Below are 18,745 nucleotides of genomic sequence, written 5' to 3'. Positions count from 1 at the left end.
TATTTTCATACTTACGTTTTACTGGGCCAGCGAACTTCTTTATCCACGTAGTGTTCATAGCATGAGAAGTATTTTTTTTTTAGTAGGATACTCCACATCTCTTGCAGACAATCACTTTTCAGTCATAGCATCTGTTTCCTGCTCTTGGATGCGTAAGGACGTCTCAGCAAAGAAATCTATTATTTGATTCTGTTAACAAAGAAACAGCAATACATCAGTGTATTATAGAGAGCGCTGTAGACACCCAGTCTTTGTCTGCAGGGGAATTAGGAAGAAATAACAACAGCGATGGCATTCCTTCATTCTTTAGTGGCTTTTCGATTTGCTCTGTCATCGTTTTCTATGCTGAACTGAGTATGTCAAAGTATTTGCCAGAATTCCTGGTTGGATGCCACACTTCTGGGCACTGTTAACACTATGCCATGGGAAACTAAAATGTGCCTGTAATGAACAGACACTTAAAATCATATATTAAAAATGTTTGTGTGGCATCCCATGACTGAAATCACTAAGTAATGACACACGCTTCAGTTTCATATTTCATGTACTTCAGAAATGCATACTAAAGCAAACTCTGTTATTCTAGAAGTTTATAAGAGCAATATTTAAAATTTGTCCCAGATTCTGGGCTGTTGCCCCTCCCCCCATTATTGAGACTGAGAGGTATTCTGTTTGGTCTCACACATCAAATCAATTAAGCTGCAGTCACTGTAATTCATACTTTATTCATTTTTCATTAATTAATTCTCTTGAATACTCTGTCCCTTTCAGGGTTGCAGGACAGCAGGAGCTTATCTCAACACCCAGCAAGCAGAAGACAGAAAAATAAACATGGATGGTTTTGTCAAAGCATATATGGAAGGAGAATTGTGCAATAGGTGGCATGTTTTTTACAACAGTACTACCCTGAGGAAGTACACCATAAGTAACTACGTAAACTAGTTATTTTGACATGTTCCAGTTTCACAGTTTAGTCAAAACACCAGTTAAGTCTGGATGCTGCCACTTCCATAAACATCATTAGACAGATTCTCACTAAATTCCATGAACCTTTTCAGAAAGCATCTGAATATGTTGCTGCCTGATGTGGTAACAAATAGTCACAATAGCAAGAACTTTGAAGGACAGGACGCTATATACTATCAATGACTTTTCAGCTGAGATTACAAAGTTATGTGTATATACCAGATGCCTGAAAAGTGTAACCCATTTCCAACTCATTGCCATATGTAGAGTACTTTCTTTAGTATAATCTTGCAGAAATATGTTAGCTGTAGTGGGAGAAGGAGGTCTTTAATTGCTTTCCATACCTCACTTTTCCACACATATATCACAAATGGTTGTCAGTTGTGCAATGTCCAGTTCATAAACACAGGGATTCGGTTTCTTCAGGTTGTCAACATTCCACACTTTACTCGGACTAAATGCACCAGTTTATTTATTTATTTTACATTTGTTGACCGGGCTAGTCTAGCTGGACACATGTCCATTTTCAGTAGAGATCCGGGGAGAAAAGCTCCACTACAGTTAAAATCACAGTACATAATTACAAGTAGAACAACAAGATTGTCACATAACATCATAGTACTAATATGGTTTACAATTGTGTACAAGCAATAATTCTTAAAAGAAGCTAGGGTAGAGCTTGCTAAGCAAGTTTAAACTCTGTGGCAGGTTAAACTAAGGTAGAGTTCTGTTTCTCAAGAAGAGCACATGCTAAGTGAGTATTAAACTCAATAGCAGATTAAGGAAAGGCAGTGTTAGTAGTAACTTTAGTAGACTGAAAATCACATTCACAGCGGTTGGTAGGAGATAGGATGAGAGTATTAAGAAAATCTAGGCATAAAAAATGAAGGAGGAGAGTTTTAGTCAGGACATATGTGTCTGAAACTGAGATGAAACATATGTACTGCTCTTGCATGCATTTTAAATAATCTTGGATATAAATAGTACATTTACATTCCTGTTCTGCAAGTGTCTCATGTTTAGCTGGAACTCAACCTGACCTGTGTTTGCTGCATGTAGTTGAGTTGCTTGACCCATGGACTGTTTTCTGCCTTTTATAAGTTTTCCCTGTAGTATTCTGTTTTATATCCACCCTTAAGAAAAACAAACACATTTGACTGTAGTAATGTCACATCTTGACACTTTGTACAGTTTGTGTAACTAACAAGAAGGATTTCCATTATGAAAGCAGTCCAGAATATTACAAACTAATTTGGTATAGAGAATCCTATTGCTTGTGGTCAAACAGCAATTGGCATTGTGGGTAACCAGTAAGTATCTCTGTTTGTTGTTCTGGTGCTTTACCCACCATCTCCAACGGCACTGTAATGAAGGATGCCTTTTTACTTTCGGCCTGTAGTATAGGCGTCTGCAGAAGACAAACAGAGCCGTTATATGTTTCTTTGAGACAGTCCTTCCCTTTTCCTTAAGGAATGTTAGGCCTGTCTTACTTCAGGGCACCAGTTTTGTCCATATCTGACTCCAGTTGTCATGTGAATAAATAGGGAGCTTACCTTTTTCATTAGCTATAATTGTGATTTGTCTTGTTCTAGTGTGTTCTTTAGAGCTAATTCCCAACTTTTCCAATAGCTCATGTGGATTTCTTGTTTTTATCTTCCAGAACTGTTTATGACTTTTTGGCTTCCTTTATCACAACTGGGATGCAGTATTTGGTCAATCAACAGGTAATGTTGCATTTAAGTAGTTTCATGTTTTTGTATTGGAGTTTGTTGGTCTCAGTATTTTGTAAAGCTTAGCCAGCACCGAGGGTGGTTTCTTTGTGTTGCTGTCTGAATATCTGAGTTGAAATACAGTGAAAATAATGTGCATTTTGGCTCACTGTACAGTGCATACAATCACATTATTAAATTCACAGAGAGCAGAGCTGCAATGCAGTGTGTTTTTTACTAACTGTGGCTGTTGAACTGGTGTATGCAGCCAGTATGTACACATCTGTGCATGCATTACACTTTTTAAGTGGTTAGATCTTCATTTACAATGGTCTGTCATCAGCAGTTTATTTTACGGACCAAGCTCTTGACATAGTGAGGCCCAGTTTCTTTTTTGCAGTTTAGTAACCTCTGGTCAACACCTGCTTCATTATGCTGAGATCAAGATTTGTGCTCTCACTTTTGGACATTTGGAGACAAGGCACCTGCTAAATCAGGACGTAATTAGCTATCAGAAGTGTTGTGTGATACATTATTACCACATGTTGCCTCACTGCTGCTGTCTCGTCTCAACAATAATTTAAAAGAAAACTAAATGCTTTAGAACATCATCATGCAATATTAAATTGTGACTGGGATTTTTGCAACAAGAGCCACAAACATCTGTTTGCAGTAGCAGAATCGTGTAAGACTCACTATGGCTTTAGAAGTCAATTTTCCCCATAGAAATACATTGGTGTTTTGTGATTGGTCTAGGCCATGAGTGTCACACAATAACCATCAGGAAGAAAGTCCAAGAAGTAAATGGTCATGAATTGTGCATGAGAGGAACTATGCAGCTGTTCTACAGTGGCTTATTAAGTGATTCTGATGTTCTCAGTGGGAAAATTATTCCAAAACTATCTGTTGGTCAGCTGATTTCAGGGTGGCTTATGGGTTGCTGAGCAGATATGTTTTTCTGTGTTGGAATAATGCTCATCTAATAAAATATTCTCTGCACTGATATGTGTGTCCTGGCCTGTAGTTTTTGTGTGCATGCATACATCAAATGTATCCCTTTTGTGTAATACCTTCAGAGCATGCATGATATTATTTTATTTTATTTACTCCTTGTATCAATGGGTGTTCATCATTAGATCACTGCTGAAGGATCCTGAAGCTATCTGGCACGTCCTGCCATGTATCAGACCAGCTGGCCAGCCTTCCAAAACATTAGGACTCCTGCCATGCACCCCAGCCAGTGGTAAGCATGAAGGCTGAAGATAAAAGCAGTGGCCAGGGCACCAAATATGTCAGAACTTCATTGCTGTACTTTTCTGTGGGATTCAGAAGACTGAAGGTCGACTACAGCTTCTCCTAAGTTGGGCAGTAAAATTCCTCATTGGGAATTACCTTTTCCCATAAAAAAGTGTTTTGTTTATATTGAATAATTTATTTCAATGTATTTCTGACCTTTTCACTGCTGTTTTTTAAAAGATTTACCTCAGAGTTTAGGTTTTATGTTCGTATTCCCTGGGGAAAATCATGTGTAAAAGTCTGTTTTTTTTTTTTTTTTTTTTTTTACAAAACTGAGATTTTACTTCAGAACATTTTGATGGGGCTATTTCTTTAGCTCTCTGAATGGTTTTGGAAAAACTTTTCCTCAACAAATTTTTCATTTTTAACACAAATTCTGACCAACCCTTCTCAGCTCCTATCAGACACTTTTCTTAGCTTTAAGTCAGTCCTGAGCCCCTTTCGGAATTCCCTAACCTTTTGGCAGATGTTAGTGAATTTTTATGAGGAAAACTATACTGCTTATGCTTTACTGTGTTGTTAGGGGCTATGAACTAGTGTGTTTGGTGCTTATCCAAACCAATAAGAGCAAACTCACAAAAGCCGTAAAATTCCAACGAACAACGAATATGAGCAGAGAAAACAGGCAAAAATCCATTTTATTAACAAAATAGTGAGCGTTTTCGTCTTGTACAATTCCAAAACTTCATCAGACAATGCCATTACTGACTGCACCATTTAAATAACATCGTCAAACACATGATCAATGACATCAGCCTCATAAATATTCACAAATATTCATAAATATTCCTAAACTACATCATAAACAAACCACCCCCTCCAAATTACTTAAAGGATGCAATAAACCATGATTTAAAATGCATAATTTAATATACAACCTTTAAAAATGTAACACTTTTCCTAAAACCTTTTGTGAAACATATAAAACTATAAATAAGTTTCAAATATATGCTTATATAAATTTTAAATGCATTAATCTTGTATAATAAAAACAATTGCCTTTAATTGGAGAGGGGAACTACCCTTATAGGCTTGAGAAAAGCTACCGGGAATGCTTCTTCACTAAGCTACAGTGAGGAGCCTCTTTCCAGGGTAGGTACCATCTATTCAGTTACTCCCTTTATTGGAGTCCACTGCAAAACATAAGTCTAGACCATGTTCCTCATTTAGAGCAGATACCTGACTGGGTTTGGCAGAAGTGTTGAGACCTATACACCTTGAGTGATGATCATCCTCCCAAGATGAGGTGGAAAACAATGTCTTCCCTATTCTATTCTGATTCCCAGTGTGAAGGACAGTAGTTAGACTGGGACAGTGTATCTCATATTCCCTCTACTGAGTGGAGATTCTGATTCTGAAGAGATCATTTCCTCAGATTCTCTTCCTAAAGAACAATCCATTTCAAATAATATTGACAATATGAGGGACCCACATTTAGTGAAGTGCAGTGATTTGTGCGAATTCCAGGTCCACAGACAATATGATGTGGTAACTTATGACAAGGTTGGTTATTTTATTCAGTGAACCAACTCCTCAAGCAGAATAAATCAAAGTAACAAATGTAATTAAAAAAAAAACAGGTTCACAGTGTGCACTGAAAAATAAAATAAAATAATTTAACTACCTCCATATGTTTTTTGCTAGTGAATGAAAAGCTTTCTCAATATGAATACATATACATCAGTTATCAAATACATATATTTCAGATCTGTCACATGATTAAAAACATCCAGTAAATTACAGAACATAAAATGAACTGTTCATAAGCTTTGTCCAATCAATTATCTGTTGAATGAATGCATTTGTCTTCTTCTAAGTAAAGGTGCTAAAGTAAAAAGTGGATTCAGTGATGGGCACACATAAGACAATTCACATTGCCTTTTAGTTTCTTTATATGATTGGAAATGTCCTTAATTACCACACAATAACACATTTTAAGGCAGCGATATTTTAGGACTGCAGTCTATGTTCTAAATAAGTTTCAGCAACATGCTTTGTTAAGGCATTTTGTAAACTGAACCTCGTTGATACCCCATTCATTTTCTTTCCGGCATTCCTGATATTTCCAATTGGTTTTACCAAAACAAAATAATAGCAAGTAGCTACTTAAACTAAATATTGTGTTAAAAGTAAATTGTTACAACTGAAAAAAAAAACTGTTGGCCCTGTAGAATAGAGGGAAAGAGCCCTCTCTATAATGCAGGTGACCAGGGTTCTATTAGTGGTCCGGGCACTGGAGGAGCTCATGAGGGGTGAGAGAGATATTCATTTTATTTATTTTATTTGTTGACGTGGGTAGAGCACTAATCTCCATGGATGTTTTTCAGAGTCAGCAAGGGAGCGCTGTCTTATTAAATGACTTGCTCAGAAACACACAGTTATAGATTGAATGCTGAAGTAATCAAACCCGAGACCACTAGAACACAGAAAACAGCTTGTTAACAACTTCTTAATTCTCTGCACCAATTACCAGACATGAAGATACGAAGATATGAAGTGGCTGTACCCACTCACCTCTCTGTTTAGTCATGGGGATGAGAGTATCCACTGTGCTGTTAGTATTGCCAGAGAGCACAGTGGAATGCATGTCGGGTCTGAGGGGGTGGAGTGTGCCTTCATAGTGCCCCATTGTGTGCTCGTTGAGGGTGGTGCCCCAAGATAGACATATCAATATGGAGGTGAGAATGTTTCCCTTACAGGCTGCTTGCCAAAAACAAGCCAAGAACTAGCACAGAGGAGGCAGGGCTAACATACTAATGGCCTGCAGTATGATACTCTTTTCCCTGTCAACTTGACATTTGCCCCTAGCATCCAAAAAGAAATGACTGGGCAAGTTAAGTGACAGGAAAGTAGAGCTGATAGTTAACAGGTGGTGGAAGAAAAGACAAAGGGCGGCCACAGTGGTGCAGCAGTTAGCGTTGTCACCTCACAGCAAGAGGTTCTCCAGTTCGATCCTCGGCTAGGGTGCCTTCTGTACGGAGTCTGCATGTCCTCCCTGTGGTTGCGTGGGTTTCCTCCGGGTGCTCCGGTTTCCTCCCACATCCCAAAGACATGCTGTAGGTGGACTGGACACTCTAAATTGTCCCTAGGTGTGAGTGCATGTGTGTGTGTGTGTGCCTTCTGTGGAAGGTTGGGTACCGGGCTGGTAACTTGACATCGTAAAACTCCACTGCCAATTATGAACAGACAGGTGATCCGCTGTGGCGACCCCTAACCGGGAAAAGCCAGAAGAAGAAGAAGATGAAAGAAAAGACAAAACAGTCTTATATAGCCTTCCTTTGACTGGGTGCCTAATGGTATTTATGTATGCATTGATTATCTTTGTCAAAGAATTTTTTTAAGACTTACCACTGTACATACATATATAGATATAGCTTTTATTTTTATAAAGATTCTTTTTTATAGATTTAGAAGTCTTACAATAACACATGAGAAGGTGCCAACACATTGTTTTGAACTCATTTTACTTTTCAGTGTGTCACCAATGGTATGATTTCTTCTCAAAATAGCATGCAGTCTTGGTCAATAGTATTGACCAATTTTTTTCAAAAGATTTTTTTTAATTTTATAATTGTCCACACTATATTTTGTAATAAAACAACCCTTGCCTTTATCATTAACGGTAGAACACCCACAAATCTTGTTAACAATATCCTTTCCAGAAAATCTAACTTCTATAACAACATTATATCTTTTTTATCATCACTTCTTTGGTAGCCAAGTTGCAAGACATTGTATTTGAAATATCTAAATCAGGAATATTATGACCTCAGTAAATTGGACTGTTAAACCCTGAAAAATATTACAGCCACTTTTGTAGAAGGGCTTAACCCTCCTGTACCCCACCTATGTACAGTCTTTGCCATCACATTTCCTAATAAAGGTATATAATTCATACCCCAACCTTCTAGCACATATTCACTACAATCAAGAACCAATTGAGGTGGATAACCTCTGTCGCTAAACATTGTCGGCAATGGTACATCAGACTTTCATAATAGGAATAAGAACATTGATCCCACTCTGGCAAATTCTATGGTTATGTACTACGGTGACTTTAGTACCGAGGTTAGGAAAATCATATCTAAAAATTGGGTTATGTTGAAAAACAACACAGACCTTTGGAATTTGTTGGGAGAAGGACCACACTTTGTGTACAAGACAGAACCAAATATGAAATTTTGGTTAGAAATCCCTTGTCAGAACTAAGGAATAGAAGGAAAGGAACCAACAAATGTGGGGCATGCAAATACTGTAGCCACATATTTGAAGGGGATCACATCATAGTAGGTAAACCGCCACAACAATTAAAATTGTATACAAGAAATTGTAACAGTAAAGGGTTAGTATATTTACTTTCTGTATGAGTTGTACATATTATTATGTAGGTAAAACAGAGATATGTCTTAAGAAATGTATTTATGAACATAATTACACTATACAACAAGGGAATGCCAACAACACTCTTTACAAACATAGCATCAGTTGTACATCTTTTAAAAAAAATTTGTTTTTGTATTCTTGAAATGGTGAGAAAAACCCAAGGGGGGAGTACTAGGAAAATGAATTGGCATTAAAGGAGCTAAATTGGCAGTTCTGGATGAATGCAACTTCATTTCCTGGATTAAATGAAGCAGTAAATCTAATGCCTGTGTATAACAAATCTTGTATTAAACTTATGGATTTTAGTGGCCGTGGTTGTTTTTGTAGTATATACCACTTCGTGAAGTTTTGAGTTCACAGTTTTATTTTACTTCACGGCAGCGGTATTGTAGTTTATTTGGTAATGTTTAATGCTTAACCAAGTGCTAAAAATTCCCCGGAGACTAATCTTTTTATATTTTCTCTGTGCATACCATGCACAGGTTTATTAACCAGTTGTTAAATACAGTGGGCACCACAACTTACAATATTAATGATAAAATCATTCTGAATTAATTTTTTATGTCATACGACATGAAATGAACCTTAAACTATCACTTTTATGTAAGAATACCTTTCTTGTTTTTTTGTCTGAAGTCGCTATATGTTTATGCTTTTGATAGTTTTCAAGTTTGTTCTGATAGCTGTACTTTTATTGTAAATGGATAGTTTAACAAACGTTGCAGTTTGTCAATTTCTGATGGCCATCATTAACTGAATTCCTGAATATGACCTTATTCTTGGAAAGCTAATAGGTTTTTACTTCTATAACATTTTGAGGACAAGACTGGTTGATAGCTTTATTTAACACACTGTGTAATTGAATAACTTACAATAAGGCGAAGGCATCATCTTTAATGGGTAGATGTCACTTTGGATGTATCAAAAATGTGATTGATATAACCTTTAAAAATTGCAGAAATATCAGTATTTCATAGAAATAAGTATTTGTATTTACAATTTTTTAAAGAACACAGTAATGACATGATATATATATATATATATATATATATATATATATATATATATATATATAGATACTAAGTTTGTCATCCTTAAAGAATGTCAGATATATACATTTGTTATGAACTGAATGTTACAAAATAAACAATCTAAAAGGCCATGTAAAACTACTGATGTTAAAACAAATACATGTCCACATCTAAAATAATTTAAAATTTTCTAATAAATTTTGCAGAAAAGTATGTCTCAATGTTAACCTCTACATATACTTAATTGACAATTTTAGATATAAAGACACACACACAAACACAAATAGCTTTGCCATCATGTAATGTTGCTCAGATTGAGTATAAATTTGGGGGAGGGGCGCAAGCACAAATCCAGTGGTCCAAAAATTCCTTTTCCTACAGGGAAGCAGAGTGGGATATGCCAATAATGAAGCTTTAGCTGCAAAGTGACCAGATATCCCAGTGTTAAATAGTGCAATGCATTGTCTATGCTATAAGAATCCAAGACAAAAGAAATGATCAGTCGTGTTGTGGCTGGCGGGGATAGAATGGTCCACATCCTCCCCACTGAAATACATACCCAAGCATCTTGTCCAGTCAGACTGACTGCCTCCCTCACTTCCCCTTGTTATAGTATTTAAATGTTTTGTTTCAAAGATAGGGTCTGAAGAAGTGTATCTTATGAAGAAAGTGCTCATCATACCTGGAAGTAAATGATGAAGGAATCCTTAACATGGCTTTCCTTTGGTCTAGGACACTGGATGTATACCCTGCTGCTGCCAAGCTGCTGTGGCAGTAGTCCAGTGAAGGGGAATAGCTTTCTGGGGATGGCAAGCATGCATGTCATCCTTCTAGGTGGGGACATTGCAGACCTACTTGCATATGTGAGTAAGCATATCAACTAATACTGGGTGGGGTGTTAAGGCCATAGAGAAAATTTATGGTGGCTGCCTACACAACAGCCCCTCTTAGTTGGCTTTTGCCCCGGAGAAGGGGGAATGAATGTCCAGTTGGATGATGGGGGGGGGGGGGGCTGATGGTTGGCATGTATTTGAGAAAAATAAAGGAAAACTACACACATACTAGCCCAATTACATGTTTTTGTTTGTCTAAGCAGCCAAAATTCATTTGAAATGCTTCTACACAATATTTACTAAAATGTGAAAATTGCTTTGTTCAGTTTATGCACAGCTTGTATTTACTCTTTTATTTTATGATACTCTCTTTATCTTATTTAGGTGTCATAAAGGAGCCAGATCTCCTCTCAGCACTCTGCAGGCACAAGGCAAAGGATTAATCTCAGAAGGAACACCACAGAAAGCACACACATATGCACAAACACAACAGAAAGCGCACACATACACATAAACACCACAGAAAGCACACACATACACACAAACACCTATGTGCAATTTAGATCTCAACAGTTCACCTACCAGCTTGTCTTATAAAATCAGCTTTCACTTCAAAATACTGAGTGTCCCTTTTTTAATATACACAGTTTTTATTTATTTATTTATTTTAGATTTGTTGACCAGGATAGTCCGACTGGATACATGTCCATTTCAGTGGAGGCCTGGGGAGAAAAGCTCCAGTTACACATATAAACATAACACATTAAGAGACAGGCGTATAACTAACATAACAAGCATATTTACACAGTATGTATAGAGTAAGTGCAGTGTAGCCTTTAAGAAGGGACACAACAAGGTTGACAGTGTTTCATATTACACAAAGCTAAAATAGGTAACAACGTACAGTTATTAGTAAAAATGCATACAGTACTAATTAAACTAGAAGGTAGATATGGAGTTAATCAGGGTTGGTGCAGGGACAAAACCAGTGCTTTTTAAAGTATTGTTTGAGGCCTTTTTTAAAAAGATTTAGAGAAGGTTCAAGAGTAAGGGTAACTGGGAGTGAATTCCAAGTTTTACCAACGAAGTTGGCAAACAGGGAGTCTCCAAATGAGTTGATGGCTTTGTGTGTTTGGACCAGCAGTTTGTTGGATGAGCATAATGGCATGGGGTTGTTATAGGGTTTTATAATGTTTTTGAGTGTAGGAGTTTTTTCAGGGTGATTGAGAATTTTGTGCGCTACTATGAGCTGATTAAACTGAAGTAAGTTAGGAAACCCTAGCCACCCTAGGATACTGAGGTTTTGACAGTGATGTGTCCAATATGTAGAGTTAGTGGCGATTTTGGAAATATGGTTGTAGCAGCATGAGAGTTTGCTGATTTTAGTTTTGTTCAAATTGGAGAATATAGAAGAAGCATATAAGAGTGTAGAAAGTAAGTAAGAGCGGGCGATAGCTGCCCTTGCTAATGGGGTTAGGAAATATTTATTTCTATATAGTGAGTCAAGCTTCTGATTAATGGTTTTGATAGTCTTATTGACATGCAAATCAAATTTGAGATTATTATCTACTATAACCCCTAAGAGCTTAGTGTGGACGTCTGGGGAAATAGAGGTACCATTGTTGGATGTTATGGAGAAAGAAAATGGGATGGACCTACTAGATGGGGTGAAGACTAGTAGTTTATTTTTACTGGGATTTAAGAGCAGGCGGTGATTAGAGAGCCAATTTTCAACTGTGTTAAATGTATTCTGGGTTAAGGTTTGCAGGTCTGATGGGGAGGAGGCCGAGCAGATCAGGGTGGAGTCATCTGCATATTGGTTGCAGGTTGCTTCAGGGATGACAGTGTGAAGGTTATTGATGAAGATAGAAAAGAGTAGAGGACCTAAAATAGAGCCCTGAGGGACACCAAGGGTGAGAGGAAGCAGGGTGGACAGTTTGTCCTGCCTGTTTTCTTCAACTCAGATAGGATGAGAACCATTGAATAGCATGGTTGTCCAGGGAAATGGCTTTAAGAGAGTGGATGAGTAGTTGGTGATTGACCATATCAAAGGCCTTTGAGAGGTCTAGAAAGAGGGCTGAGGATAGCATATTATTATTCCGATTTTGGTTTATAACATTGGTGAAGGAAAGAAGGGCGGATGTGATGCTGTGATGTGGCCTAATGCCATGCTGAGGGTTTGCAGCAAGGTTGTTCTGCGTGAGATAGTGCATACATTGCTTATGGACGCACTTCTCCATTATTTTGGCCAGTGGTGAAAGAATGGCTGTAGGTCTATAATTGGACAGTTCTGTTGAGCTTCCCCCTTTGTGGAGTGGGGTAACGTGGGATATTTTCCAGATGGAGGGGATAGCACTATCTGTTAAGGTCCTATTGATCAGGATAGAGATGGGGTATGCAATGGTGTCTGCAGCTTTTTGTAGGTACTCAACAGGGAGGAGGTCTGCAGATAGGGTGGTTGGTTTTAATTTTTTGATTAGGGATCGGATAAGAGCGGTAGAGACCGGTTGGAAGTTCAAGAGGGGATTAGTAGCATATGTGATTGAGGTTGTGTTAGAGCATGTGGGAGTGAGTTGGTTAGCTAGGGACTGAATAGTATTGGTGAAAAAATTATTAAAGGCATTAGCAATGTCCTCGGGTGATTTGTGGGTGGAGTTGGAAGGGGTTGGAGTGATAGATAGTACTGGATGAAGAAGTCGGTTTATACCTGCCCAGAACTTTTGGGAATTGTTTTGATGTTTTTGTTGAAGGTTAAGGTAGTAGTTTTTTTTGTCTATCAGAATAGATTTTTTAGTGTCATTCCTAAGTTGATGGAATCTCAGTTGGTCAAGAGGGGCTTTAGTTACACGCCAGCTGTCCCAAGCTTTATTTCTAAGTTTGATTTTTAACTTGGTTTCTTTTGTGAGCCATGGCGCAGTATTAGATTTAGTTCTAATAGTGCGTACAGGAGCATGAGAGTCAAGGATGCTCAGGAATTTAATGTTAAAGTATCCACGAAAAACAAAAGCAGGTAGGAACTTGCCAAACTTCAACAAATGAACAGACAAAGCAATTCCTATGGAAACAATGGGAAAAAAGTGTCGCAGCAACCTCCAAAGTAGATAAAAAGTTGATTTATTACAATAATCCAATAATCCAAACCAGAAGTCAATCGCGCTTTCATCTTGTAACCCAAGACTTCTTCAGAACAAAATAAAAATACATCAAGTACCATACTTAAATAGTCCCTGATAAACAATTAAAGTTGTTTGTCAATTAAGAGCCAAAATGTAAGGCAGTCCTTATAAAGGCAAAAGTTAAAAATGCTTTTAAATAAATTCAGAACTATCTTATTGATGCCATAAATAATATATAAAAACACTTCCTAATGTTTAAATGTGCAATAATACAATATTACAAAACTATAGTTCACATTTTATATATAAATATCTTATTTAAAAATCTTTTTTAAAAAATAAAAAATATATATCTTCTAAAGCTTTAATGCCTTGTACTTCAATACTGGCATGATACTACATGCCTCATTTATATTGAGGGGAGGGAATTGGAAGAACAGACTTGAGAGGGAAGAGTTAATGTGGTAAATTAGATTAAATTCCACCCACCCTGGTATAATTGAGGCATGTAGTATCATTTATGGCATCAATAAGATGGTTCTGAATAGGGGCAGTTTATGGAATCCTTATTTACACTTAGCGTGTTTTTAGAAACAACTGCTATCCCACCTCCCTTCTTAACAGTGTGGTCCATTCGGTGTATGTTATATCCCAGAGGTAAAACCTCATTGTCAGGTACAGTAGGTTTTATCTAGGTTTCTGTAAGACACATTGTGTCATGGGAATGAACTGCTAAGAGGGCATGCTGGTTGAGGACTTTATTGTTTATGCTTCTAATAGTTAAGTGAAAGGTTAGGAGAGAATTAGTGGACCTGTTGAGGAGTAGCATATTGGTGGGGTCTGTGGCATAGGAGCTATTGTCACCGGGTTAAGATGGGCGAGGGTTGGGATGAATGTCCCCTTCTATTATAAGGTTGTAGTGTAGTCTGATTATGAGCTTTAAGAATTTATTTAAAAGTTTTAGAGATTGTTTATCCCTGGGATTGGAATTTAAGGTTCTAACAAAGTGGGACATTAAAGCGGATGAGAGGTTACATGTGAAGGGGAAATTTAGATGAGCTGTCTTATTTGAGAAGTCTAGGGAGGTGGTTTGAACTTATGGGTGGTAAAATCCTCGGTGGTACTGGCTTTCATAAGCAGTGAGGAGATAGAGACTAAGCATCAGTGATAGCAGAGTAAATACTAGTATTTTTTTTTTATACTAGCGTAGGAGGAGGCCTAGTAATTTTAGGGCACATTGTTTAACCAGGATATGATAGGGAGGAAAAGAGAAATTGAGCTGTGGAAGGGGATAACCCCTTGATGATGTGTAAGATGCTGGTTGGAAGGAGAAAAGAGAGGGAGTGGCTAAGATAGTATAAATTTAGCAGCACTGGGGGCAGGTGCGAATAGGGCAGTGTGGGGTACATAGCGAGCCCGAGCAGAGTGAGGGCGAGTGGTCTGGGCTAAAACGGGCTACAGGATTCAACCAGCCTGTAAGTATAGCTGTTTTAAAGTATTTATTTATATACACTAGTGTGTTCTTTAGCGTTAGTTTGAATACACCAGTGTGTTCTTTAGCGTTATGCTGTAGTTTGCAGGCGATGAAGGATAAGGAATGGAAAATATACTTGTTTGTGGCCACGAGGTTTAGCTTTCCAGTTAGCCACCATTTGTTAGACTGTAAAGGTTTTAGAAGAATAGAGTTTCATTAATAAAATGCAGGGAACACCTCACAGTGCTATAGACCCAGGGCTTGCTTAAAAATAGTTATAGACAATGAGCTTAGATAATAACCTTGGTCATTTCAAAATATGGAGGGATAGGCCAGTTTAGCTTCCTATTTAATTCTTCAACAAGTTGGTGTCCTTCTAGCACTGCAGGCCTTTCAGGTAAGGAGTAGCACGTAGGGGGGATTACACTTGGTGAAGGTTAAATTGTTAGAGCACTGGTTTACTAGGGTTATTCCTGCTAACAATTCTTAAGGTAGCACAGTAAGCACAATACATGCACAAGAGAACATATACATTAGATCTAAGTAGTACATCAGTTTACAATCATTAGTGTTAGCGACAGCCAATTCACTGTTTTTCCCAGCACTTCAAATACCTTTATACAAAATTATATGCAATAATATTTGAAAATAGATTCATTTTTTTACTTTTTATTAATTTAACAAAATTAACATTACTAATTAAACTGACCCATTTTACTACATATTTTACTGTCTTTTATAAATAATGTGCTAATTTAAACCATTATATGAAAACTGCTTAATTTTGTTCATTTTTAAAATACTTATGATATACAGGTTCACTGCTTATTGATTTGCCATAATGCCTGAACATTATAAGTTCTGCTTATAGTTTGATACTGTTTTCTGTATTTTGTTCTGTTCTTTGCTTTCTGTTGTGTTTTTTTTTTTTTTTTTGTTTTGGCAGTTTGGGGCAGAGGTTTAAGATTATGCGTTGCTGGCCATATAACTTGCAGCAGTCCCGGGCAGAGTCCCACATCTTCCATTTGTTTACTGTGTCAAGTCATTTAAGCAGACATGGCTTCCCAGTCATCCTTAAAAAGGGGCCATGTGTCCAGTGGGCCCACTGGGTTAGCAGGTGTTCTTTTTTTCATACACATGTACATTTACTATACAATGGTCAATGCCATATTTGGCTATCATTTTTGAAAAGTCATTTCAGAATTATTGCCTTGCAAAATACTGTTATTCAAAATTTAGTCTTAATTACCATTAATATCTGTTGTCTGGGACCCAAATATCACATTGCAAGTGGTATTTAATGATACTGAGTCTTCTGTTATCCTCCCCTCACTTTGTATTTTATCCACACAATCAGTATTCTGCCATCTTGGTCAACACGTTTTCCCAAAAAGTAATTTCCATTATTTTACCTAAAAGTGGTAGTGTTGGGGGGGGGCACAACTCCCCACTTGGGGTACAGGGAGTCTTGCCTTTTAGAAAATAGACCAAGAAAGTAGTTTGGCAAATTGGTTATCAAAACATTGACATACTCTCCACCCCCCCCCCCAAAAAAAGTCACTTCTGATAAATTAAGTACTTTCTGTTTTTTTTTTTCCTGCTCTATATAATCCTTTTGAAAAAATGAGGCCTACTTATGCCTTATTTTTAGGGAATTGCCTTTGATCTGATTTTTTAGTACATGTTCTTTCAGGCCAATCACCTGTTGCAAAAATCAGGAGAAATCACATTATATACATCACATCATGGGTACAGAGGGAGTGACCAAGGGAATAGAATGTTTGGTGTGAGAGCCAGATACCAGGGGAAACTATGCATTTCAGTTTTTTTATTTATTTCATAATGCTACTTATTTGTTTATTTACTTATCCAGTCATTGTTGTGGATTGCTTAAAAAACAAATATGGTGAAAGTTCTGCATCTGTTTCAAGTCATGATTTCCTCCTTTTTTCTCTGTTCTTCAGATTTGTCCAGCCTTAAAGCATGCAGGCTTGGTTCTTCTTAACACTTTACTGGACACAGTGCCAGGTAAGAAAATATTACCTCATTACTGTTCAGTCTAGGTATACAAAATTCAAAAGTTTCAGCCATAGCAGAATGGCTCAGGACAGTCACAGTGTACAGTTAAAATATTTGATGACAGTGCAGTGCTAAGGGCAATATGTCTTAACAATGGACTGTATGGTTATAAAATGCTCTGTGTTCTCAACAACATACTTTTGAGACCGGGTCTCTTTCCACTGTAGTAGTTCACCACCTCTGTTGCTGCATAATATGTGTTGGTTTCACTCTAATAGAGTGAAATCTCACTCATCTTTGAAGATATTCCTACCTTACCTGCCAGATGCTTCTAACCTAGTGTTTCCTGAGAGTTTTATTCTTACTTCTTTACTTAATAGGCAAAGTACGGAGGTGATGTAGTTTTTTAATGCTCTTTTTCTTTGCATAGTGCTGACCATCAACCCCCACCCCCAAATCTTAATGATACATTATTCATTTCTGTGGTAGGAGCTCTACAGCTTATTCATTCCTGGGGGTAAGGATCAAGCAATCCATAAGTGGGACCATCACATGTGTGGATAGATGGGGTTTTACTCTTAGCCCTACCAGTTCCCCTGTGCATGCCTGCAGTATGCTCTGGACTTAGAGATGCACTAACCCATCTCAGTAAGCATATAATCAAATGCCCCCCCAAAGACATCACAATAGTATGACTAGCGGTCTCCAAGCATACAGCACCCCCCCCCCGATTAAAGAGGTAATCAGGCTCTGGCTTGTGCAGTGCCAGGACTGCTAAGAGCTCCATCCCTGCATGTCACAGAGACAGATATTCCAAAAGATTTAATGTTATACAGAGATACCCATTCTGTCCACTGCTGGGGCAGGCTAAAGTGGTTTGCTGTTACCAACTTTATTCCTGAACAAGCCTTCATCTAACATAGTCAGGATGCAAGGCCCTATATGGTTTGATATGCACTTGGAATAAGTGTACTTGTGTATATCTTTCTTTCCCACTAGTATCTCTCTTGTTTGCTTGTAAATGACAGGCATTCTTCTTTCAGCATGCACCAGAGAATGACCACCCAGTACCACTTGCCAAACACCACCCCTAACCCATAAAAACCTATGTCAAATTGCCACTACCTTGGCACAGAATATATTTTCTAAGGGGTGGGGGTTGTTTGGGGTGAGGGTTTTTTCCATCTCCTCAACACCCATGCTCAGAAACTATTTTAGCCAGCCGCAGTGTTTTAGGTGGACTGTGTTTTGGGTCATACTTAGGGGACCACATAAATAATAAGCAAGTAAATGAAAAGAATGGGCAGCCCCTTTTCACTGTGTGTTGTCGAACATCAACATGCCAATAAGTGGAATTACCAAACTGTGATCCCTCCACAATATCACCAAAAACACAATTTAAATGTTTTTTCAGGGTTGCAATCTACCTGCACTCCCCAGTGTGGGGGGCAAGCCCCTCCCACCCCCTCTAAACTTACACATACCAACTTCACTATCATGTTAACTTGAAGAAGGGAGGATTACCCTTAAAAAGGCATTACTGCTGACACATGTTGTCAAAAAGTATTTCCTACTAAGGTGCTCTGATCCCTGGTGCCTTTAGCCTTGGGCATCTGACTCTCAAGAGATCAAACTTCTTCCACAAGTAGGGTAGCTGGACAGTCCTCACTGTAATTAGCTAGTAAACAACAGATGGTTATACATATCTGAATGTATATGTAGAGATCACTGCAGTTCCTTCCCACCTCAAATAATAATCATAATGATAGTAATAATAATAAAGGTTGTACAAGGCACATGTCAAAACACTGCCAAACATCCATGGCAACAATATAGATATGAAAGAATGTGGGATATAAGAAACTCCATACTCTGAAAGAGCAACTCTACAAAATCTTAAGTTTTGCTCCCGTGGGCT

General features: G+C 37.8%; 1 protein-coding gene across 2 annotated transcripts in view; it reads left to right on the top strand.

Moving 5' to 3' along the window:
• Nucleotides 1–18,745, top strand: part of LOC122817075 (phospholipid transfer protein) — a 257,047-nt gene that overhangs the window by 81,311 nt on the left and 156,991 nt on the right. For both annotated transcript variants that reach the window (XM_044090228.1, XM_044090227.1), the window contains exons 6-7: nucleotides 2,627–2,690; nucleotides 16,773–16,836. In XM_044090228.1, coding sequence (XP_043946163.1) covers nucleotides 2,627–2,690; nucleotides 16,773–16,836 — 128 coding nt within the window. The remainder of the gene's footprint in view (nucleotides 1–2,626; nucleotides 2,691–16,772; nucleotides 16,837–18,745) is intronic.

The sequence above is a fragment of the Protopterus annectens genome, chromosome 12.part0 (assembly GCF_019279795.1).
Source record: "Protopterus annectens isolate FY-2018-M chromosome 12.part0, PAN1.0, whole genome shotgun sequence".
Taxonomy (NCBI): domain Eukaryota; kingdom Metazoa; phylum Chordata; order Ceratodontiformes; family Protopteridae; genus Protopterus; species Protopterus annectens.
Note: the sequence above shows the minus strand (reverse complement) of the source record. Positions and strands in the feature narration are given on the sequence as shown.